This window comes from Marmota monax, unplaced genomic scaffold, assembly GCF_021218885.2.
Source record: "Marmota monax isolate L192 unplaced genomic scaffold, Marmota_monax_Labrador192_F-V1.1 WCK01_AAM20220418_F8-fsc00051, whole genome shotgun sequence".
NCBI classification, from domain to species: Eukaryota; Metazoa; Chordata; class Mammalia; order Rodentia; family Sciuridae; genus Marmota; species Marmota monax.
The window spans coordinates 5,032,438-5,057,256 of record NW_026695202.1 but is presented as its reverse complement, the minus strand read 5'-3'; the positions used below and the strand labels follow the sequence as shown (position 1 = coordinate 5,057,256).

Below are 24,819 nucleotides of genomic sequence, written 5' to 3'. Positions count from 1 at the left end.
GGGGGGGATCCAGAGATGAGTACAACATGATCTCTAGCTTAAAGAGACTTAATGTCTAGAATTCAAGCTCAACCAATAAAGAGTGACAACATGGCAAATGTCAAAAGTTTTAAAAACAGAAATAAATAAAACTGCCATAAAGGAAAGAATGTTTTACTTTGCTTGTGATGGTCAGAGAAGTCTTCAGAGATGAGGCTCAAGCTGATCTTCAAGGACACCCCATGATAAAGTTCACCTCATGATAACAAAAATGGGAAGGCATCCCATGAATAAATAAGGCATTTAGTATGATTAAGCAGAAACAGCTGTAAAATACACTATATAGGTAAACCATGATTTGGATTTTACTATGCCGGTGACAGGAAATCATTTAAAGTTTTACATGAGGGAATGACAAGATTATATCTGTTGATTATATCAGTCCCTCTGTTAGCTATGTAAAAGATAAAATGAAGAAAACCTGACTAGAAACAGATTTACTTAAATAGTTTAAGAAAATAATTTTAAGGGCCTGTACCAAGGTAACGGTGTGGGAACAGAAAGAAGGGGAATAAATAAACGAGGTATTTAGGAGGTAAAATATATATGATGTGATTATTAATCTGCAGGTAAAGAAGAAATTTGGGGTAATCCTGGCCTTTTGCCTTTAGCGATTAAATAGAAAATGTGACTTTCCCAGAAAAATTGACCAAAGGATAAAGAAAATGTTGGGGAGAATGGTAATGGAGATAATGAACTCAACTTTAGACATTAGTTGAAGTCACCTGTGAGAAACTCAAGTGCAGATATCAATGAGCAGGTAGATAAACATGACAGGTTCAAGAAAAAGATTGGGGCTAGAGATAGAGATTTGGGAAGCTACTCAGCAAAAAGGCTGAAGCAAAAGCCAAGGAGAGAATGAGATTACTCAGGGAGCAAAATAAAGTGAGAATGAGACCAGAAGATGACTGTAGACAGCACTGGGAATTAAATATGGAAAAGACAGGAATCAGCAAGAGAGACTGAAAAAAAGAAAAGAAAAGAAATGGGGGGGGGGTCAATAGATAATCTAGAAGTGTGTGGTAGCACAGAAACAATACAAGTTGTCAGCACTGTCAACTGTTGAAGCGTTATAGGCAGATATAAAGATGACCTTAGAAATTGCTGGCTTTTACCAAGTTGAAGACTGAGTAAGGAAATTGAAAAGAAAAACAGATAAGTCTTACAAGATGCCAAAATCTGAAGGACAATGATATGTATGTATATAGTTTGAGGAAAGCACATGGGGAGAATAAAGAAAAAAAATATAGAGTAAAAACTGATGAAGCAAAGCTTCTGCAAAGACAGGAAGAGAAAAGATCAACAGGAAGAGAGAATGTTTAGCTCCAAGCTAGACACCTATTCCTCTGAGACTTAAGTGGAGATTAAAGTAAATTTGTAAGTGTGGGGGGCTACATGCTGAAGGAGTTGAAGTCTAATCTCTGAGCAAATACGTTAAAGGGGCGGGGGGAGAACCCCACCAAAGTAGGAGACTATTTTCACAAATTATTTTCTTTTGATTAAACTACATAAAGTCTATCTTTAGGTTCCCTGTAGAAAGAACCCAATTTGCAGAGTGATCCTAAAAGTTTAGTTATGGCAGGGTTAACAGAACAAATTGGTGGCACAAGCACAAAGTTAGCCTTTTGGCCACTATCAGCTGGAGATGCCACTTTGCCTGGCACAGATGAGTATTTAAGACACCTGGAAGGTTCCTTTTGTGCCTAATCTTCCATGAGATTTTGCATGCTGTATCTCATCTTATTTTAATTTCCTTCTTTACTTCTATTCTCTGTGTTCCTAACCCAATTTGCTTACTGCTTACAGTCTCTACCTTGCCGTCTGAGCTTTGAGCATTGATCAAAGTACCTTCCTTCACTTTCAAACTTAGCTATGCCTATCCTAAAGAGGAAAGCTCAGTTACTCTGACAAATTATTTGAAATCTATTTCATTTTGATAGTCTCTCCAAACCCAACTTCCAAAAATCTGATGATTTAAATTGAAGGTAGACTCTTTCTTTTTTTCTTTTTTTGGCCCAAAGTTTTACATTTGAATTAGCTGACATTTAGAAACAGATTTTATGTAACAATCCAGTGTTCTAGTTTCTCTTGAAAAACTTGGAAGATCTGGTAACACATCTGATTGTTCATGGTAACAGTTAAGTTGAAGTTGAACTGCAACATCCCTTTTCCAACCCCCTAGTGTCCCCACTGTCTCTCCAATAGTGAGTTGCTGGAAAGTATCAGTTTTTATTCATCATCTTATATCTACTAGTCTACCTGGTTAACTTTTTTCTTTTTTAATTTTTTTTTGTAATTGTAGATAGACAGATGGACAGAATGCCTTTATTTTATTTGTTTATTTTTATGTGGTGCTGAGGTTTGCACTCAATGCCTCACACATGAGAGGCAAGCGCTCTGTCACTGAGCTACAGCCCCAGCTCCCAACTGGTTTACTTTTATCACTAGCCTAGCTGCTATAGGCATTTGAGTCTGTGACTCCTTAGGGCAGAGACCCGTTTATCTTATGTATCTCAAAAATCCCATGGTTTAGCTCAAAAAATATTTTTGAATGATTGGATTTTTATTCCAAAATAATACATCTATACACCTGTGCTAATGTGGATTTGCTTTTGGGCTCAAAGTCACAACTACAAAATACTGGGTCCATAAGGGAATAAAGCCAACCATTTCAAATGGAAGAAAAATTTATAATAAATGAATATACCACATGTGCTACAACACTAACTCATCAGTAAGGTGATTATAGTTATATATATATTTAGTTATGCATTTAGTTAATGCAATATTTAGACATAATAATTGTAGGAGAAACACACTTCATTTTAGCCTTTAAAAAATTTTTTTTATAAAGTATATAAGGGATACATGTTCCTTGTAGAAAAATTATAATACAGAGAACTAAAAAAGAAAAAACCCACCAGTAATCTTACTACTCAGAGGTAACAATATCAATAATAAAATATTATCACATCATATTAATTATAATATCTTGACAAACCTTATTATTTATTTTTATTGTGGCACTGGGGATTGGAACTAGGGACACTCTACCCCTGAGCTACATTCCCCAGCCCTTTTTTATTTTGAGACAGGGTCTCACTATTTTGCCCAGGCTGGCTTTGAACTTGTGTTCCCTGCCTCAGGTTCCTCAATCATATTGATTATAGGCATGCACCACCAGGTCTGACTTTGACAAACCTTTTTCAATTAACAGGTACATACACAAGTGCTTTAGATTTATGTACATACACATACTTAAAAAACAGATTTTTGATCTCAGAAAAATTGATTCAATTTAGTCAATACTTATAGAAAACTTGTATATACAAGACATTATGATAACCACTTTGTTCCAAGATAATAATTCAATCTTTTTTCAAAGCCATCAAGGAAGAAAATTGTTCAAAAGAGCAGAAGAAACTGAAATAATATTAACCTTAGAGGGTTCTTTTGAAAATAACATGACTTATGCATAGAATGTCAGGCACATGATACCTCTACTTCATAAGAGCTATGCTTATTACCATTAGGATAACGATCAAATCATGTTGCTAGTACATATCTGAACAGGAACTTAAGTATTCAGATCAATGTTAGAAATAAAGTTGAGAAATGCAGTTGACTTAAGAGTTTTAGAGAAGTGCACTTTTTAAAAATATATATTTTTTAGTTGTAGGTGGACACGATATCTTTATTTTATTTTTATGTGGTGCTGAGGATCGAACCCAGTGCCTCACGTGTGCCAGGCAAGCACTCTACCACTGAGCCACAACCCTAGCCCCGAGAAGTAAACTTTTTCATCTTCAAATTATCTATCTCATAAAACTTGAGTCTTTCAAAAAAATGGAATAAAAAATATGCTTATGTGGGATTTTATATTAGGATATTTATAAACTAGAAGAAAGAAATACATGTGAGTATCTGAGATCCTTTATTTAAAGAACCCAAATTAATACAGAATATTGAAATTAGCTGAAATTTTCTGGGAACTCCAATTTTCTCCTCCCTAAACCTCTTTTTTTTTTTTTAATTGTTCTTTTTAGATATACAGGACTATAGAGTATATTTTGACATATTATGCATACATAGAGTATAACTTATTCTAACTAGGATCCCATTCTTGTGGTTGAACATGATGTAGCACCTGAATTATTATACAGACTTTTCATAATGGCTCCAGGTCCTGCCCCATCAAGATTAAGAAGTTTGCGTTAAAGATACAGAAAGTATAAACATATGTGCTTGGCAATGTATCTGTCTGGGTGTGTCTTAATGAATTCAGAAGCATATAAAATGCTTTTTAATTTTTTGTTTTTTGGTACTGGGGATTAAACCCAGATTCACTTTATTACTGAGCTACCCCCAAGCCCTTTTTATTTTGAGATAGGGTCTCACTAACTTGTTATTCTCCTGCCTCAGCATCTCAAGTAACTGGGATTACGGGTGTGTGCTACCATGCCCAGTTTCTAAAATGTTTTAAAATTGTTTATTTATATAATCTTCTCGCGGCCCCTCTAATATGTTAGATAGTAAGCTCTGGTCAGGGTGGAAAAAGATGGCTACTACCAACAGGAAAATTTCTCAAGTTCCCTCCAAAAGATAAAAAGCAGGAGGCAAAGAGAGTTTAACCTACCTCTCTCTTTGCAAAGGACAAAAAGGAATTCAGCAGCAATTTGCTTGACTCCAAGGTCAACATGTGTCATGAGGCGCACCAGCTTATTTCTCACAGTTGAGCCAACTTCAGGTCGATTTGTCACATCCCTCAATGGTGGTAAAACCTGATGGCACAAATGAAAAAACCATCATCAACTGAGGGTACCTGAGTCTTTGAGGATGATTGGTCTTGCAATTGGTCGGTCTTGCAATATTTACTGGGCTTAATTTTATAAGAGTGAAAAAATAAACAAATATATGTTAGCTTCCAAATAAAATTAAACAACAAAAATAAAACAAACTTCAAATAATTTGACGCCTGTAATGAGGCTTCATTTGAACAGCAGCATCTCTGCTATATCACCAGGGTCTCCTAAAAGCATTTCCAAACTTTTACTCATCTCAGCACCTGGAATGCTGTTTCTTGCCCCTATCAAAATCCATTTCAAAGTCCGATTCAAGTTTCTCCTTTGTCCACAGAAATTTCCTTAATATCCAGAGTCATATTGATTTCTTCATTATTTTAAGTCTGAAGCATTCACTAAAAAACTACACTTATGCTTTCTTGATGTTTATAATAAAAAACTGGCTATTATGGGTTAAGCTTCCCTAATAAGAAAATCTGAAGTGCTTCTAAATCCAAAACTTGTTGAGCACTAAGAGGATGCAACAAATGGAAAATTCCACCTATGACAGGAAAATTGACTTCATGTGACAGATCATAGTCAATCATGGGTAGATAAAACATTGTATAAAATTACCTTCAGGCTGGGTGTGATAGGGCACACCTGTAATCCTAGCTACTCGGGAGGCTGAGGCAGTGGGATTGCAAGTTTGAGGCCAGCCTGGGCAACTTAGTGAGACCCTGTCTCAAAATAAAAAAACTTTTAAAAAGGGATGGGGATGTAGCCCAGTGGTAGAGCACTCCTGGGTTCAATCCCCCATAACAAAAGCAAAAAACAAACGTAACAAAATAAATAATCCTTCAGACTATGAGTATAAGGTACATAAAAAACATAAATAAATTTCCTGTTTGGACTTGGGTCCCACTGCCAAAATATCTCATTATGTTTATATGCAAATATTTCAAAATCAACCTAATTTCAAACATTTTTGGTGAGAGATAATCTGGGCACTTTCTATGTGTTAGTTGTGGTAATAGAGGTATACGCACATTATTTATAATCCTTGCAGTAACTCTGCAAAGAAGTAACAACAGGACCCTCATCCCTATTTTATAGATCTATCCTCAAAGGGTTAGTGTCACTTGCCTACTTTGTCTGTTCCTTTGTTTGCTCACTCACCCAAACGTCCACCCAAATACTTCTCTCTGGCTGTCCTATGAGAGAAGCTACTTTGTCTGAGCCCTTTTCTGTCAATTCTCTTCTCTCTTCCTGTCTTGTAAATCTTGGAATATTCAAGGGTTGAGTTCTTGAGCAACTCTTCATTGTTATATTCGCTCACACTGTTGGTGGTCTCATCCAATTTAATAGTTTTACACAATCTCTACCTCCTCATGACTCTTGAATTTATGTTGGCATGTTGATTTCTTCCTGACTTCAAGGTTTTTTAAAATCACTGAATAGAAATGTATTATAGGATTTTACAAAGTGCTATGGAAAGTAATAGATAAATGTAAGGACAAATTATATTAAAATTAACTTTCATTTTTAAGATTACATCCACAATGACAGAGAATATTCAACATAATACAATATTTAATATGCTGCAACCACCTTCTTTACAGACTGATTACAGAGCAAATCGGTGTCATGAAGACATCCCTCTAACCTTTATGCTAGTGCATTTCAGTCTGCAATGTACATTCCAAATAACTATGGATGTTGTTAAAATGCAGATTCTGATTCAGTAAATCTTGGTGGGACCTATAATTCTGCATTTCTTTCTTTCTTTTTTTTTTTTAAACACTGGTGGCAAATTTGTGTGCAAATAATCCAGTATTGTTAACTATCCGTACAATATTGTACAACAGGTTTCTAGAACTTACTCATTTTATGTAACTGAAATTTTATTATGCCCATTGAATAGATATAAAATCCCTAACCAGAGAATCTGACGTGCTCTCAAATCCAAAACTTGTTGAGCATTAAGAGAAGCCACAAATGGAAAATTCCACATATGACAGGAATATTGACCTCATGTAATATGTCACAGTCAATCATGGGTAGATGTTATATTCTGTAAAATCCGTACTATCCCCAAGCCCTTGGTAAACACTAATTCCACTCTGCTATGACCTCCAGATTTTTATAGACTCCTCAAATTTAGCATGTCCTAAATGGGACTCTTGATGCTCCCACCAAAGCTCCTCATACAGTTTTCCATCTCATTAACTGTTAATTAAAATTCATTCTTCCAATTGCTAAGTACGAAAACCTTGAAAATATCCTTCACTCCTTTTTCATTCCCCATATCCATCTACTAGCAAATTATGTTGGCTCTATTTCTGAAACACACCCATAATCCAACAACTTTTCACTACCAAGTAAGTCCAAGCTACCAACACTTCTCACCTGGACGAATATCATAGCCTCTAAGTGGTCCCTGCTTCTATCCTGCTACTTCTACTAGGATCATCTTTTCAAAGTCAGGTCATGTCACTCCTCAGAGTGCTCCAGTTTCCATGACTTCCCATCTCTCTCATAGTAGAAGGTAAGGTCCCCATTAACTCCCTTATGAGGTGACATACACTCATTTCCTGCTACTTCTTTGACTTTGTTTTTACTGTTCTCCTGGCTTGTACTACTTCAGCTACATAGACTTCCATGGAATTTCTTAAACATGCCAAGTGTTTTCTTATCTCAGGTCCTTGCATTTACTGTTCTTTCAGCCCAGAAACGATTTTTCTACAAACTTCCATGGCTTTCTCGCTTAACCTCCTTCAAGGTCTCTGTTCAAATATCACTTACAAAAGAATTCCATGACCACCCCTTCGCTAACCTTAGCATTCTCTCCTTTGCCACCCTACCCCTGCCTCTACTCTAATTTTGCTCACAGCATTGACCACCATCTGGCATAGTATATGCTTTTGGTTTACTGTCTGCCCCCTTCTACAGAACTTACAGGGCAGGGATTTCTTTCTTTGGCTTATTGCTGTCTTTCTAGTGCCTGGAATATTATGGTTCTCAATAAATATTTATTGAATGAAGGGAAAATGAATTAATTCCAGTAACTTCTATTAAGTGATATATTAGTCTGTTTTATTACTATAAGGAAATACCTGAGTTGGTTAATTTCATGAAAAAAAGAGGTTTATTTAGTTCATAGTTCTGAAGGTTCAAATTCCAAGACTGTGTGGCTATATCCATCAAAGACAGCTTTGGTAAGGTGGAGAACAATATCACAATGGCAGGGGCATGTGTGAGAGAGAAAAAAATCACTCCTTAAAACAGGAAGCTGCAATTCAGGGGGGGCTCACTCTTTAAGAACTTGCTCTCAGAAAATCTCAAGGGTCTCCCAAAGGTTATCTTAATCCCTCAGGAGGGCAGCTCCTCCAATGACTGAAGAACTGCTCAACTCCCAACATCACCACTGTGGGAATCAAGCTTCTAACACATGAACCCTTGGAGGACAAACCATACCCAAACTGTAGCAGGTGGCTGCTATATAGTGAGGACTTGTGCTAGGAAATGAGGGTAGACACAAAATCAAGTAATAATTTACTATGCACCCACTATATGCCAGACCTTTTGTGAAAAATATTAATTTATTCAGTAAACTAACCTTCTTCCTTGCCTCTCTCTTTTTCTATAGCTGAGTGCCTACCATGTATCAGAAAGTACTGGAAGCATTGGAGATAAGGCTATAAATAAAAAATGAAAACTAAATCTCAGAAAATTGAATACTTTACCCAAATGTTATAAAATTCATATTTCAATATATCTGGGAGGGTAGAGCACAATACAAGGCACAAAGTAATTATGCAAAAAATTATTTGATTGTGCCAACTGTACTCCCATTTATCTCTCATTTCTAGAAGAATGAGATGTAATAAATATAGCATGTGTCCATAGTCCCACATTGCAAAATCTATATTACCATGTAAAAGTTGTTAGCTATTTATTTTGGTTCCTTTTTTTAAATGTAATTTTATTGTTGCTGTTGTTTTCTACCACTCCCCAACTACATATGTATTTCCCCCTTAGTACTACCCTCCAACAAGTTTTACTTTGATAAATTGTGTCTAGTTTTTCTTTCAAATCTACTAAATACACACCTCTTCTATAAGCCTCTCAAGACTAATTCAACCTGAATAAGTAATTTCTACCATCTGTTTTCTAACTGTCCATATATGGAATAATCAAAACCAATTTTCTTTGGGTATATGTGAGTTGGATTTAATTAGGTATTCAGTAATGACTGGCCATAATAACTAGAGTTTCATTTATACTATTATCAAGGGTAATCAGCTATTATATATATTTTTTTCTCTTGATCTTGGTGTGTAGCTCTGCTATTGAGCTACCACATCCAACCATTTGGTACTTTTAAGTTTTGCTTTCTTGATCATCATAGTCAGTAGGCACCCTCTTCAGAAGCAAGCTGAGTTCTGTATATGCTTTGTGCTATGGTTTGGGCATGATTTGAATGCAAACCCCAAGGTCCATCTTAGTCCCTAGTGTGGTAGGTGCTGAGAATGGTGAGACCTCTAAGTGGTAGGGCCTACAGGGAGGTCCTTAGGCCACTGGGGAACTGCGCTTAGAAAGGATTAAGGTAAGTTCTGTGGGACTCTGAAGCTCTTGTGAGAGCAAGCTGTTGTTAAGAACAAACTTGACTTATTTATTCTTTGGCTTTCTGTTTTAAGATGTGATTTATTCTTCCTGCATATGCGTCTGCCACAGTGCCTTGTGGCTCTCATCAGAGTTGAACCAATGCCAGTGGTTTGTCCTTAAATCTCTAGTGCTGAATAAACCAGTTTTCTTCATAACGTTAGCCTGCCTCAGGTATTTCATTACAGTAATGAAAAACAGACTAATATAGAAAATTGGTACCAAAGTGGCATTGCTACTATAACTATACCTGAAAATGTGGAGGCAGCTTTAGAATTGGGAGATGAGTAGAGAATGGAAGAGTTTGGAGGAGCAGTTTTTTAAAAAAGCCTCAAGCTGGGCGTGGTGGCATATGCCCGTAATCCCAGTGGCTCAGGAGGCTGAGGCAGGGGCATCACCAGCCTCAGCAATTTTAGGAGACCCTAAGCAACTTAGTGAGACCCTTTCTCAAAATAAAACATAAAAAGGGCTGGGGATGTAGCTCAGTAGTTAAGACAGCTGGAATGGAAAAAAAAAAATGCCTAGCACGCTCTAAGCATATAGTTATGGGAGATTCTATTCTAATAAGGGCTCAGAAGACTATGGAACTAGTTTTGGGTGAAAAATGAGGATCTGAATAGAAACTGGAAATAGGGTCATTATTGTTACACCACTGCAAAGAATTTGTATTGCATCCATGCCCCAAGACTCAGGGAAAGCTGAAATTAATAATGATGGACTAGAAATTTCAAAACAACAAAGCATTCAGGCTGTGACATGGGAATTACTGGCTGCTTTTAGTCAGATTCACAGCAAGAGCTGGGAGCAAAAGGAAACAGAGTAGAAAGATTTAGAGAATTCACACTCTGGCAAAGGAAGGAGCAAAGAAAAAGAATGTAAAGGTATAGCCAAGGAGGACCAGGCAAAGGGAATGTTTGCTAAAAAGTTTAGCAGGAGGAATGTTAACTATCAGGACAACTGAAAAAGGCTTTGAGGGCATTTCACAAATCTTCTAGGCCACCTCTCCTGTCCCAGGCCAGGCACAGATTTTTGGCTTCTACATAGTACTGGCTCTGCAGACATGAAGAATGCAGGAATTACAGAATCAAGGTGGCTTTCACTGAGATTTCAAAGGAAGGCCAGGGAAGCCAAGCAGAAATATGCTACAGGGTCAGAGCCCTTTCAAGGAGCACCTAATGGAGTGATGCATAGTAGATATGTGGGAGTAGAACCATGGTAAGGATCCTAGATAGACAAGAGTGACTAGCAACATGTCATACCCATCCAGGAAAGCCACCCACATTAGTATGCAGTCCTGTAAGGCTGTGACCAGCAAAGTTGTAGGGGTGGGAATGTTCAGGTCTTGGGGACCAACCCCTTGGGTCTGCCCTGCTGGTTTCTGGTCTTGTTTGGGGGCAATTCACCCTTTGTATTAGCCTATTCTTTCCTTTTGGAATGGGAAGGTATATCCCATTGTATACAATGGCCTCCCACCATTGTATGCTGGAAGGAGATAACTTATTTTGATATTCTAGGCTCACAGCTGGAAAATAAGCTCACTTTGAGTCTTAGATAAAACTCTGTTCTTTTGACTTAATGCTAGAATAAGTTAAAACTCTGGGACTATTGCGGATGGAAAAGTTGTATTTTGCATTAAACATTGAGATACAGGGGTAGAATGCAATGGTCTTGATATGGTTTGAGTATATCCTCCAAGTTTTCATATGAGTCATTAAGAGGGTGGAAACTTAATCCCAATATGGTGATTAGTGTTGGCACCTTTGAGAAGTGATTAGGATTAGACAAGATCATGAGGGTAGAGCCTCCACAACTGAATATTGGTGGCTTTACAAGAAGATGTGGGGGAGAGACATGAGAAGAGACAAACACAAGTGCTCTATCTTCTCCAAGTGATGCCCTACATCTCCTTATTCTGCTAGCAAGAAGGCCATTGCCAGATGTAGTCCCTCAACCTTGGACCTGCAGAACCATGAGCCAAAATAGTAAAGCAATTTTCTTTATATAGTTGTCTGCCTTAGATATTTTGTTATAGTAATGAAAAACAGATTAATACACTTTGTATCTTTATCTTATTACCTGTTATATTTCACCTGCTTTCCTATATTGTAGTGTTTCTTGAGGACAGAAAGTAGGCCTCATGAGCTTTTGTATCTACATTATACATGGCTCAAGACTTCCTATAAAGAAGCTGGTTTTGGTTGTTCAAGTTAGAGACAACAAAATCTAAACAGTTTGCCTGAATGATGATCTCAAGATTATCTTTGTAAAAACATAAAATAGAGAAAATACAGCATTTTCATGTATTATTCTTCACCAAGCCCTCTTAGTCAAGGTAGAATGTCTTAAAATAATAAAACTTAGAAACTACCACAAATGATTAGTTTATCTTGCTTAGATGATTATTTATGTGTTTATAGCTTTCTTTTCTTTCAATGGAATGTGAATTCCTTAAACATACAGTCCCAACTTTCTAATTTCTCTTCATCAGCACTATGTATTAGTATTTACTAAATCTTATCATAAATACAGACAGACAAAATAAACCTGGTTCATTTATTAGGGGAAATTCTATGAATAAATGAATAATGAGGTGAATGGTAGCACCATATATTGAACTGTGGAACGAAGGGGAAGACTAGGTTAGGGACATAGGAAATCATATAAAGTTTGGGACATGTTAAACTTAAGTTAACTGCTACATATTCAATGGGAGGAGATGAGTGGGCAGTTCAGTTCAATATGTAAGTCTGGGGCTTAGGAAATAGATCACAGCTAGAGAGAAAAACTTGGGAGTCATCAGCACACTCCCAATCAAAACTCCTGAATAAGATCACCAGGAAAGTAGAGATGAGACAAGGCAGTATTGCCTTGGGGCACTCAAACATTTACAGTTGGGATGAGAAGCATCAAAGAAGAGGTTCTCTACTGTGTCTAGAAACCACATAAAGAAATAATTACAAGGAAGAGGGAATACTTAGACCAAATGCTATTGGATAATAAAAAGAAAAGACTTGAAAACTATTAGTTTGGCAATATTGGGTTGCTGACTTTGATAAACACTTTTGTATTGGAGTAGAAAGCATGAAAGCCTAATTAAAGAGGGTCCAGGAGAGAATCAAAGGTTAACTACAAAGAATATAAATGAGGAATATAGAAACTCTTTAGGAACACTGCATAAAGATAAGCAGAGAAATGGGAAGGCATAGAGAAGTAGGATTAATATAAAGGTTTTTTTTGTTGTTGTTTTAAGAGGGAAGATGTGTTTGGATGCTGGCAGAAATAATCTAGTACATTAAAAAAAAAGTTGAAGTTCATAACCCACTTGAATCAAAGTGTGAAATATGATATATCAAGAACTATGTAATGTTTTGAACAACCAACAATAAAAATTAAAAAAAAAAGTTGAATATAAGAAGGGAGAAAAAGAATAAGTATAGAACAAAGCTCATCAGGTAAAAGGGAAATGGATTCAGAACAGATGCTGGCCACAGACAGTAGTGGGGATCAAAGACTGAGAGAGGAAGAGACAAAGTATTAATGCTAAAAATACGACAGACAGTAGATGCAGTGGTGAAAAATGAAGTTTTGCCAATTTCTTATGGAAACAGAAAGTAAGGTCAACAAATGAGAGTGTGGAGAGAATAGATGGTGGAGATTTAAGAAAAGGAGTTATAAAATAATTATCTTGGAATGTTCTGGTGAGCCACTTAGGGCCAGACTAATCCATATGGTTACATTGCTTTACCCTATTTAAGTGCTCAGTGGAAGCCCACAGTAAATAGAAGACTGCATTTAACCTGTTTGTTGGATTTTTGCAGGTAAGTATGACTTGAAGAGAAATGAGAAATACTAGTTAAAGATGTATGGAAAGGGGCTAAGGTTGTGGCTCAGTGGCTCGCCTAGCACGTGCGAGGCCCTGGGTTCAATCCTCAGCACCACATAAAAATAAATAAAATAAAGGTATTGTACATAACTACAACTAAATAATAATTTTAAAAAAATGTATGGAAAACAGAGATTGTAGTAAAGAGCTACAGGTGAGATCTAGCCTAAGTGATGGAGTAAAACGAATAATAGACTGCCAGTCCTCTTGGGGTTAACAGAAAGCTGAATTGAAGCACCAAGAGGAGGTGCTGGAAACTGGAATTTTAGAGGTCAGTTTTAGTTACTGTTAGAAGCAAAGACTTAGAATTTAAACTATAATCAAAAAGTTTAAAAGTCATCTTTGATTATTTTTTCTTTCTTTCTCAACACATATCCTGATCTATCAGCACATTATACGAGTTCTACTTTCAAAACATATCCCAACATATGAACTCACTGCTTTCACCCCATGCCAACTTGTCACCATCAGTTCTCTTCTGGGCTGGTCTCCTGGTTCTAATAAGGTCTACTCTACAGTCTACCCTAGCCAGAGCAATCTTAAAATATAAATGAGATCACTTCACTTCTCCTCTCAAAATACTCATGTTATCTCATCTCACTTAGAATCAAAAGTCCTTATAACCTGTGTTATCTGGCACTTGCTTATCTCTTACTTGATGTACCACTCTCTCCTTTGTGTATTTTTGCTTAATCATACAGGCTGCCTTGTTTTTCCTTAAGCATACCAAAGTATCCTCTTTTTTTCCTTTTAAAATATTTTTTTAGTTGTAGATGGACACAATATCTTTATTTTACGTATGTTTGTATGTATGTGGTGCTAAGGATCGAACCCAGTGCCTCATGCATGTGAGGCAAGCGCTCAACCACTGAGCTACAACCCCAGCCCCCCAAAGCATCCTCTTATCTCAGGGACTTGGAATTTGTTCTCTCTAGTAGATTCCTTTTCCAGACATTCTCAGAGACATTTTTCTTACTTATTCAACTTTCTGCTCAAAAGTTATCTCTTCACAGAGGCTCTCCCTTCTCCCCTTAAATATTCCCTTTCTCTTCCCCTGCTATAAAACTTTCTGCAGAACACTTATCATTTCCTGTCAGTACATTATATATTTATCTACTTTTTATCCCCCACAGTAAGGTAAACTCTACAAAGGTTAGGGTTAGACAGATTTCATCTGTTGTCCATTACTTAGAACAATGCTTATAAAACAACACATAGATCTCAATAAACATTTGTTGGATAAATGAATGAATGACTCAAAAAATTATACAAGATCGCTTGTTTTTAACTTTTTTGGCAGTACTGGGGCTCAAACCCATGGTTCTGCACGTACTAGGCAAGTGCTCTACCACTGAGCTATATCCCCAGCAAGATCACTTATTTCCTGATTGGAAGATTCCAAAGATTAAAACCAACTTTTCTGATTTTCTGAAAATCATTATGTGAGAATTCATTAGTTTTGTGTTAAAAAAAAAAAAAGAAGAAAAACTTATATAGTAAGATTAACTTTAAGATGTATTATGCATTAAGCAGTTACCTGATCTTTGAGAAATTTTCTGATGTTTCGATGGGCTCGGGAACATTCTGTTAATAAGCTGAGAACTGGAGTTAGACCCTCTCTATAGCTGCTTCCCTACAAAGAAAACCATACATGCTCTATTAGTTTAGTTTCTGAAAGTATTCCTTTCCTCCATGTAACATGAGCATATGAATCACTTTCTTTGGTGGTGGGGAGCAGGATACATTAGTTTTTTCCTAACAATATTTCCATTTTTTCCCCCAGTTATCTTCATGTTTATTGACTGGTTTTATCCTTCCTTGATTTTCCTATATTTTCTAGGGTTCCCCCAGCTCAAGCTATGTGCTTAAATGAAACAAACGTTATGGTGACCTACCTATGCTCCCCTGCTGCCTTTTAACTAAATAATTACTTGATAAACTGAATGGCAGATCAGAGAAAATAAACAGTTCACAAGTAGAAAATTGGAAAAAAAATTTTTTTTAAATGTCTTTTAAAGGCATTACAGAAAATATCATCAAGTTTTTGATGGGATGATTTTTACTTTTGAGACTTTCAAAGTACCTACATGAAGGAGTAATTAATTTTACCTTTATTTTCAGGCAATAGTTACAAATTTGATAAACATGTTGCAAAAACAAATATTCAGCATTAAACAAATAAATTCATTACTTTTCAGTAATTCATCCTATATTACAATAAAATGCTTTCTAAAGTAAAATTAAGCAACATGTCAGCTATATAAAAAAAGCTTAGATTTAAAAATCATGTTCTGTGGTCTGTTTATATGTAGGGCACATTTACATACTTTAGAAGCATCTTCTCAAAGGCTTCCACTCTATCAGCCTTACCTTGTCTATTCTCTTCTCCATAAAATTGAGTAAAACATGAATGGCTTCCATATTCATACCATTGTATTCCATGGTATTGTTTTTCAAAACTGTTTCTTTCTCAGCTGTTTTATCACTGGGCAGTTCATCTAAAGTTGTTGCCTCTTGGGCTGTTTCTTCATGGGTTAATGGACAAATGAGAACATCCAAACAAGAGACCGGAACATTGCTTAAAAGGTTGACTGCATTGCTGAAAAGCAATTTAAAAATACAATATTTTAACTTGATTGAACACTCCTTTACAATGCAAACATAATAATAATAAGTTCAGAGGTGACTTTTAGAAGTCAGTTAAAATTTTTCTTTTTCAAAATAAGCCATTAATATTACTTGGACCTTACTAAAAGAAAATAAAAACTGTCTGAAATACACATTTGACAAAATTAGGAAGAACAGACGTAAAATGGATAGACAAAAATCAAATGATGTCAGGTCACTTTCTGAAATGCTACAATAGGATTAAGTGAGCTTTAATGCCAGCCCTTTAATTTATTATGACAACAATGCTAGCTTTGCATTTTCTTGGGGAGGGGGCAGTTTTAAATCCTTTTGTGCATCTACTGGTGTTTATTTCTTTTTAATTTAATTAATTTATTTTTTTGGTACCAGGAATTGAACTCAGGCGTGCTTAACCGCTGAGCCACACCCCCAGCTCTTTTATACATTTTATTTAGAAACAGGGCCTCACTGAGTTGCTTTAGCACCTCGCTAAGTTGTTGAGGCTGGCTTTGAACTCAAGATCCTCCTGCCTCAGCCTCCTGAGCTATTGGGATTACAGGTGTGTGCCACCACACCCGACTTCCACTGGTGTTTTATTATTCCTTAGCTTACACCATAAAGCATTCAAGAAGAAATGCATATAAGCAGCTTATCACAATAGACTGACAACACTGTAGTACTAAATTTTGTTCTTTCTAGATGTACAAATACAATTTTTAAGTCATCCCATTTTGTGTAAGACATTTACAGAAAAAAGGAAAATGGTGTTTCTTTTCTCTCTCATCAGAAATGATAAGATTAGAAATAGCCTCATTTCTAATCTCCATCTCCTGGGCCTTTTGGTTATACATGAGCTTGAAATGCACCAGTAGGGGGAACTCAAACCTTGTATTTTTGGCATTCCCTGAAAACCTTGTTCTGTTACTCAGTGTACAAGAGAAATGACACTAACCGTTTAAAACTTAGACATGTTCTCAATGAGCATATTTCCCTTCGGGTATTATTTCATATTTTCATCTAAAAGAAGAGGTAGTATTATATGCTAACTGGATCTTAAATGCCTGAGCCTCAGAACTTCCTGATAAACAACAATGGAAAGACAGGCATTACATTTCCTAGTGACAGAGAAGCAGATCTAAAAATAACCACATCCTGACTAAAAATAAACTCTTGCAAATGCAATTTAAAAGTCTAACCACTTGGAAACCAAGTTCAGGGCTTAAACCATCTGATACTGTCTTAATTTAGATCATCGTAGTCTAAAATTTAAATTATAGTGACACTATTAAAAATAGGAAAATAAAAACACCAAGGTTTTTATTTCCTTTGCCATGAATTGTGGTTCTATTCCTCCAAGAATAAATACTTCCTTTCTCTTTATGTTATAGAAAAATAAAAATTGGTAAGAAATCTGTTTGAAAATTAAACAATCAATGCAGAATAATGAGGAATAATGTATAGAGCATTAAAATATGAAATATGAGCAAAAAATAATTTATCCAGTCTATAAATAAACAGTTCTTGATAAAATACAAGTTATTTGGGTGTTCTCACTAAAATCTACCCCTATTTCTATTACACAAAGTCTAATTTTGGTTATTTGTAAATAATCTAAGGTAGTTGAAATATAATGCTTTCCCCACAAACCTTCTTTTAAAAATTTTTTGCAGGCTTCTGTAGTACCTTATTTATAGTTTAAAATGGTTCATTTCTGATTTAATAAGCATCTGGAAATTGCTATTAAATACAATAAATTCACTGGGAAAAAAAAAAGTGTAGGAAAAAAAAAAGACTACCTAAGAGTGACTTTCTAAAACTATACAAACCATTCTGAAATGTTAGAATTTTTTTTTCCCCTAAATTTGATTCTCTAAATCTATTAAAGACCAGACTGAAAAGTTTAAGATAGGGCATTTCATTACAAAAAAAATGTTTCCCCTTTAAATTTGTTTAAATTTAAACAGTTTCCAGGAATTCAGGAAATTTAAGAAACCACATGTAGGGCTGGAATCAACAAATATTTGGAGGTTTTAGGCTTTTCAAGAAAAGTTCCCATATTCTCATTTCTTATTAAACAACTGGGTTCCCAAACAACTACAAAATTAATTTTCTGGCTCACTGTGTTTGGAGCTATTCTTTTTAAGTAAGGAAGGCCAGCTTTTTGAGCTCTGTCACTTCTCTGACAGTTTTATTTGTGGTAGAAGAGTGTATGAAATTCTCCAGCTACCAGGAAGTCAGTGACTATGCACAGATTTGCACAATGGTGTTTGCATTCCTACTCCAGGGGGTAGAAATACTGTGTATATTACTCTCTCCTTTTCAGCTTCCTAGAGATCATTAATCACTGGGACATGACATCCTCGGCTCTGGCTCCCAGCCCCCTCCTGATATGCAGATTCAAAAGCAAGGTCTATTTAAGAGCTCTGTAAAGCCCAATTAAAGCTTTGTGGCAAAGGGAAGACAATCTAAAATCTAGTCCTCTATCGATCGCTGAACTAAACAAAATTTAACACCAAATAACAATGATGAGCATGCTAATAGCCCATGTATGTCTACAGATATTAATAAATCTTTCTGGTCAAATGCTCTTTATATTTGGGGTTCACATCTTTTTTTTCAAGGTTGGAAAGTCTATTAAAACAAATCTTAAGATCTCCAAATGACTTCCCTTCTACTTTATTAAAAAGAAGTTTTTAAAAATAATTTTTTCTTTTGTGGTAAAAGCACATAAGATCTACCCCCTCAGCAAATTTTAATTATACAAAACAGTATTGTTAACTACAGGCTCTATGTGTACAGTAGATCTCCAGAACTTATAACTGAAATTCTGTGTTCCTTGGAAGATACCTCCCCCAACTCACACCCACACCCCCACTACTGTCTTAATTGCTTCTATAAGTGTCACTATTTTAGATTCCTCATAAACATGGGATCATGAAGTGTTTGTCCTTTTGTGTCTGATTTAACTTATTATACTGTCTTCTATAGCCACCTTTATTGTTGTAAATGACAGGATTTTTTTTTAAGGCTGAATAATATTCTATTATATGTACATGCCCCATTTTCTTTGTTCAATTATCTGCTGATAGATATTTGTTTCTATATCCTGGCTATTGTGAATGGTGATAATGAACATGGGAGTACAGATGTCTCTTCGAGATAGTGATCTTATTTCCTTTAGCTATATACCCCAAAATGGGATTGCTAGATCAAAAATGGTAATTCTATTCTATTTCTAATTTATTGAGGAACCTCTCTACTGTTTTCTATAATGTCTACACAATAGTAGTTTACATTGTTCCTAACAGCATACAAAAATTCCCCATTCTACACATCCTCAGTAGCCCTTGTTATTTTTTTTTTTATAATAGCCATTATAACACATGTGAGGTGCTTACTGTGCTTTTGATTTACATTTTTCTAAAGATTAGTGATGCTGAACACTTTTCATTCATCTATTGGCCATTTATCTCTCTTCTTTGGAGAAATGCCTATTTAGGTCCTAGGCTTTTCCCCTAAATATTCTTCTAAGAGTTATTGTTTCAGATTTTACATTTAAGTAATTAATCAATTTTGAATGTGTATGGTGTGAGGTAAGGGTCTAGTGTATTCCTGGCATCCCTGCTAAAGTACAGTTGACTGTATATGTGTGGGTTTATTTCCAGGCTTTCTATTCTGTTTCACTAATCTGTATGTCTGTTTTTATGCAAAAAAGTGTTTTGATTATTGCAGCTTTGCAATATATTATGAAATCAAATGCCTCTCACATTGTTCTTGCTCAAAGCTGCTTTGGTTATTCAGGGTCTTTTGTGATCCTCTTCCTTCTCCTCAAGGAAGAATGGAAAAGAAGGAAGAAAGGCTGGAAGGCAGGCCAGCAAGTAGGCAGAAGATGACTCTGTATTCAAACTACTCTGCCCTTCTCTTCCTATGGTAAGATAGTTTATTGATGACCTTAAACCAGAGTTGTGCTGGCAAGTATTAGATGAAGAAGCCTGGTTATGGTAAGATAAAGAATGAATATAGGGTAAATCCATGGAAATAATAAGTCTAAACTGCAAAGTGGTGTGGGGCATATGCAACCATATTGGCACATAAAATGATCCACTGGAGTGCAGATTCTGTTTTTTAACTTTTATATAAAAAGGTGAAAAGAAGTTTTACTAACATTTAATAAATACTCTGACAATGGTACCCAACCTGAATCTTGTATCAGGTGCTCCCCATTTGTAAACATATGCATAGTATCTTGAGGTAAGAGCTGAAATTTCACATTAAAGATTTGATAAAATCATGAATAGAGGATGCAAGAGGACTGACCAGGAAGAAGAGATTTCCCAGAAGAGGCTGCAGATCAAAAATAAATGCACAGTGATTTCCCCACCCCCTTAAAAAGGCTTCTTTTATTCCTTAAGACAGAGAGGAGCCATAAGAAAATTTTAAGCAGACATTTGCTTTGATCTGTCAGATTACATAAAATTTACCCATAGGGCTCATTAGCTTGAGTATGCAACTGTAATGGAGGTGGTCTGTCAGATCTAGAATGGGTATGTTGAGACTGGCAGGACATGGTAATAAGGGAAAAGAAAGAGGTTGAGATGATGAACCAATGTTTAGGGACAGGAGGGGGGAAAAGTAAACCCCTTACAAGGAGCTTCTAGATAGAATAAAAAGTAATCAGCAGAGGTGTGGAAGAGGATGGAGAATAGGAAGAGTATGAGTGAGGAAGACTTCCTCTGGAATGATGAACTTCGGACTACAGTGGGCTTGTCCATTACTTTAGTTAGCAATTATTATTTGAATAAAATTCACCGGGAAACTACTCAAAAACTACCTTGTAATATATTTCTATTGTTGTCCTGAATTGTTAATCCACTTTTCATAATATTTATGTCTTATTTCCTCACTTAGTGACTATGTTCCTGCAGGGCATGCATTGTGGAGCTCTTTAGATAACTGTTATCTACAGAAAATCAGGTTAAAGAGCTGAGAACTTTAATAAAAACAACAAAACAAAATAAAACCCCTTCTCCTTGATCTCTCCAGAAAAAGTAAACTCCCTTTTTTCTAAACATCTATATAAGCTTGTTCATATCTGAAACAACATTCACCAAAAAAATGTACTTATTTACTTACAAATAAGTAAGTAAATAATCAGTGATCACTAGAGAACAGACACTGCACTGAATTCATCTTTGTTGCCCTAAATCTCAAAATGGTGCCTAACAATGTTAAGTGCTCAATTAATAAATACAAACAGAAATAAAATTATTCCATTAAAAAAATTTATTAAAAGTGTATCATTCATGATGATTAGAAGACAATACCATTAAGATGTCAATACTCCGAGGTATCAAATTGAATACAATCCTTATCAATATCCAAATGCTATTTCTTTGCAGAAATAGAAAACTCATCTTTAAATTTATATGGAATCTAAGGGTCTCCAAATAGCCAAAACTGATTTGAAGGAAAAAAAGAAAAAGGAAAAGAAAAAAGCTGATTTAAAACTTAATAAAGCTAGGGATGGGTAGAGCACTTGACTAGCACATGTTAGGTACTGGGTTTGATCCTCCACACCACATAAAAAAATTAAACAAAATTATAAAAACTAACTTTAAAAAACAAAACAAAACAAAAAAACAAAGCTATAGTAATTAGAACAATGTGGTACTGGCCCAAAGGCAGACAGACCAATGGAACAGAACAGATCCCAGAAATAAACCCTTACATATATAGTCAAATGATTTTTGTCAGTGGTGCCAAGACCATTCAACAGGGAAAGCACAGTCTTTTCAACAAATGGTGGCTAGGAAAACTAGATATCCACATGCAAAAGAATGAAGCTGGGAGCTGGGACTGTAGTAGCTCAGTGGTCAGAGTGCTCGCCTAGATGTGTGAGGCACTGGGTTCAATTATCAGCACCACAAATAAATAAATAAAATAAAGTCCAATGACAACCAAAAAAAACAAAACAAAAAACAACAACAACAAAAAAGAATGAAGCTGAATTCTCACCTACTGGATTAGGCAATAATTTCTTACACATGACACCAAATACACAGGCAACAAAAGGAACAGTGGCACATGCCTATTATTCCCGCTATTGGGGAGCCTGAAGCAGGAGGATCACAAGTTCCAAAACTAGCCTCAGCAACTTAAGTGGTGAGATCTGGTGTCAAAACTAGAGGGGGCGAAACAGGGGAAGGAAGGAGGTGTAACTCAGTGGCAGAGCACCCTGGGTTCAATTCCCAGTACCACAAAAAAAGACAATAACAACAGAGTAACAAGGCAATAGACCCAATGAGAGGAAATGTTTGCATATTATATATAAGACAATATACAGAGAACTCCTAAACTCAACATAATAAAATGAACAATGTGATTTAAATCAGGCTCAGTGGGGCACACCTTTAATCCCAGCAACTCAGGAGGCTGAAGCAGGAAGATCACAAGTTCAATGCCAGCCTGAGAAATTTTACGAAACCTGTCTCAAAAATAAAAAGGGGCTGGGAGTACAACTCAGTGGTAGACCAAACCTGGTATAAATCCCCTGTACCACAAAAAATTCAAAAATGAGCAAAGTTTTTGAATAGACATTTCTCCAAAGAAGAGACATAAATAGCTAATAAGCACATAAAAAGATGCTCAACATCACCAATCATTAGGAAAATGAAAATCAAAACCATAATGAGACACCACCTCACACCCATTAGTTTAGCTACTGTAACAAAACAAAATAAATAAAATTGTTGGCAAGGATGTGGAGAAACTGGAATCCTTGCACACTGTTGAGGGATTGCAAAATGGGAAAGCATCTGTGAAAAAATAGTATGGAGGTTCCTCAAAAAACTAAAAACAGGCTTTGGAGATGTAGTTCAGCAGTAGAACACTCACTAGGATGCATAAGGCCCTGGGTTTGATCCCTAACACCACATTAAAAAAAAAAAGAAACGAAAAACAAACAAAACTCCCTAAATTAAAAATAGTCTTAATTACCATACAATCTAGCAATTCCACTTCTAGGTATAAACCACACAAAAGAAATTAACACAGACTGGGGATGTAGCTCAATGCTCCTAGCATGCACAAAGCTCTGAGTTCAGCACACACACACAAAAAGAAATGAACACAGGATCTTGAAGGAATATGTGTATACCCATGTTCATAGCAGCATTAGTAACAACAGCTAAAATGTAGAAGCAACCCAAGCATATATACCTACAATGTGGTATATATCTATAATGTTATCCAGCCTTAAAAAGAAAGAAAATGCAGCCTTTTGTTACAACATTAATGAACCTTGAGGGCATTATTCTAAGTGAAAAAAGCCACCAAAAGACAAATCTTGTATAAGTTTACACTTGAGCAGCCAAAGCCACAAAGACCAAAAGTAGAATGGTGGTTATGAGGGGCTAAGGAGAGGGAGGAATGAGAATGGGTACAGTTTCAGTTTTACAAGATGAAAAGAGCTGTAGAAGTGAATGGTGGTGATGGTTGCAGAACACTGTATTTAACATTGCTGAACTATATGCTTAATCATTGTTAAAGATGGCAAATTTTATAAGTGTAAAGCACAATATTAAAAATTGGAGGGGGAAAGTGTGTCATGTGTAAGACATAATGTTTAGCATTGCAATAAGAAGTCAGGAGCTGAACTGTCCCATTGGTATGTGAGACAAAATGAATTAATTTAAACAAAGAACAAGGAAAAAAAAAAAACACCAAAAAGCTTTGTAGATGTACTCAAGTGACTAAAAGAAACTAAACTGAAAGCCCAAAATAAATTAAAATTAAATCAGATCTGGTCCTCTCTCCTTATCAATGTATAGGACATTCCCTGCTTCCCTCTTGTCTCCAAAATAAAACAAATCCACATCCCACGCAACTTTTGGGGGCTAAGTTTATGCATAAGCTTATTGATTATGGACAGGAGTGCTGAAAATATTTTCAGACAAACAGTAGAGATGAAACAGAATTAGGATGTCTTTTTATGTATCAAAAAAGGTGGATAATATCACCAACATTCTTGTTACCATAAGCATAGACAAAAGGGAATGAAATAGAACAAACAGAAAAACTAACTAAAATGTTGATTAGTGGAAATGAAGGTAAAGGTCTGCTGTTTTTGTGAGCTCTCATTTTATCTCTATGCTCATGTCCTTTTGATTAATCTGAAAAAACAAAAACAAAAACAAAACAACAACAAAAACCCAGCCACTGTCTTATAAAGAGACAACCTGCCAGAAAAAGTTGCCGGGCTTTTCAGTCACTCTTCTGCATCACCTTTATAGGCTTTGGACATGCTGTGTCACTGAACATATCTGACTTCAGAAAAATACTCAAAATAATGGAAAATGAATTTCTTTACGATTACAGGATAAACATACAAATATGTTCTAAATAAAAGGTCAAGATCCAAAAACTATTTTATTTTTATCATTTTTCAAAGAAACAACTTTAAAAAAATTAGAACTAAGTATTAGATCTAAGAACCAATAATCTTACTTTAATAACAGTAAAAAAAGTAATGTGGTGGCAGTGGCAGCAGCTCCTGTTTACTAAGAGCTTATTCGGCACTGGGGACAGGGTGCTTTATGAACTTCTCATTTAATCATCATCATAATCCTACGGGTTTGATAATGCACAACCATAAACGAGTCTATCTAGGATTACTCATACATTACATTTTTCTTTGAAACAAAGTATTTTACACATACACACACACACACACACACACACTTAGAAAAATAACTAACGAATGGGGGGAGGAGAATGGGAGATGACTTTGAAACATCCTTATTCTTTAAAAATTAAGCATTACAT

The 24,819-nt window shown here is 35.8% G+C and overlaps 1 protein-coding gene across 8 annotated transcripts in view; it reads right to left on the bottom strand.

Annotated features, from left to right (window-relative positions):
• Ric8b (RIC8 guanine nucleotide exchange factor B) overlaps window positions 1–24,819 on the bottom strand; it is a 117,629-nt gene that overhangs the window by 30,301 nt on the left and 62,509 nt on the right. For all 8 annotated transcript variants that reach the window (XR_009225436.1, XR_006848505.2, XR_006848507.2 and 5 more), the window contains 3 exons: window positions 15,739–15,967; window positions 14,906–15,001; window positions 4,676–4,820 (listed from right to left, as the gene is read on the bottom strand). Coding sequence is in view for 5 of the 8 variants with exons in the window: in XM_046429330.2 (XP_046285286.1) it covers window positions 4,676–4,820; window positions 14,906–15,001; window positions 15,739–15,967 (470 nt within the window). In the remaining 3 variants the exon portion in view is untranslated. The remainder of the gene's footprint in view (window positions 1–4,675; window positions 4,821–14,905; window positions 15,002–15,738; window positions 15,968–24,819) is intronic.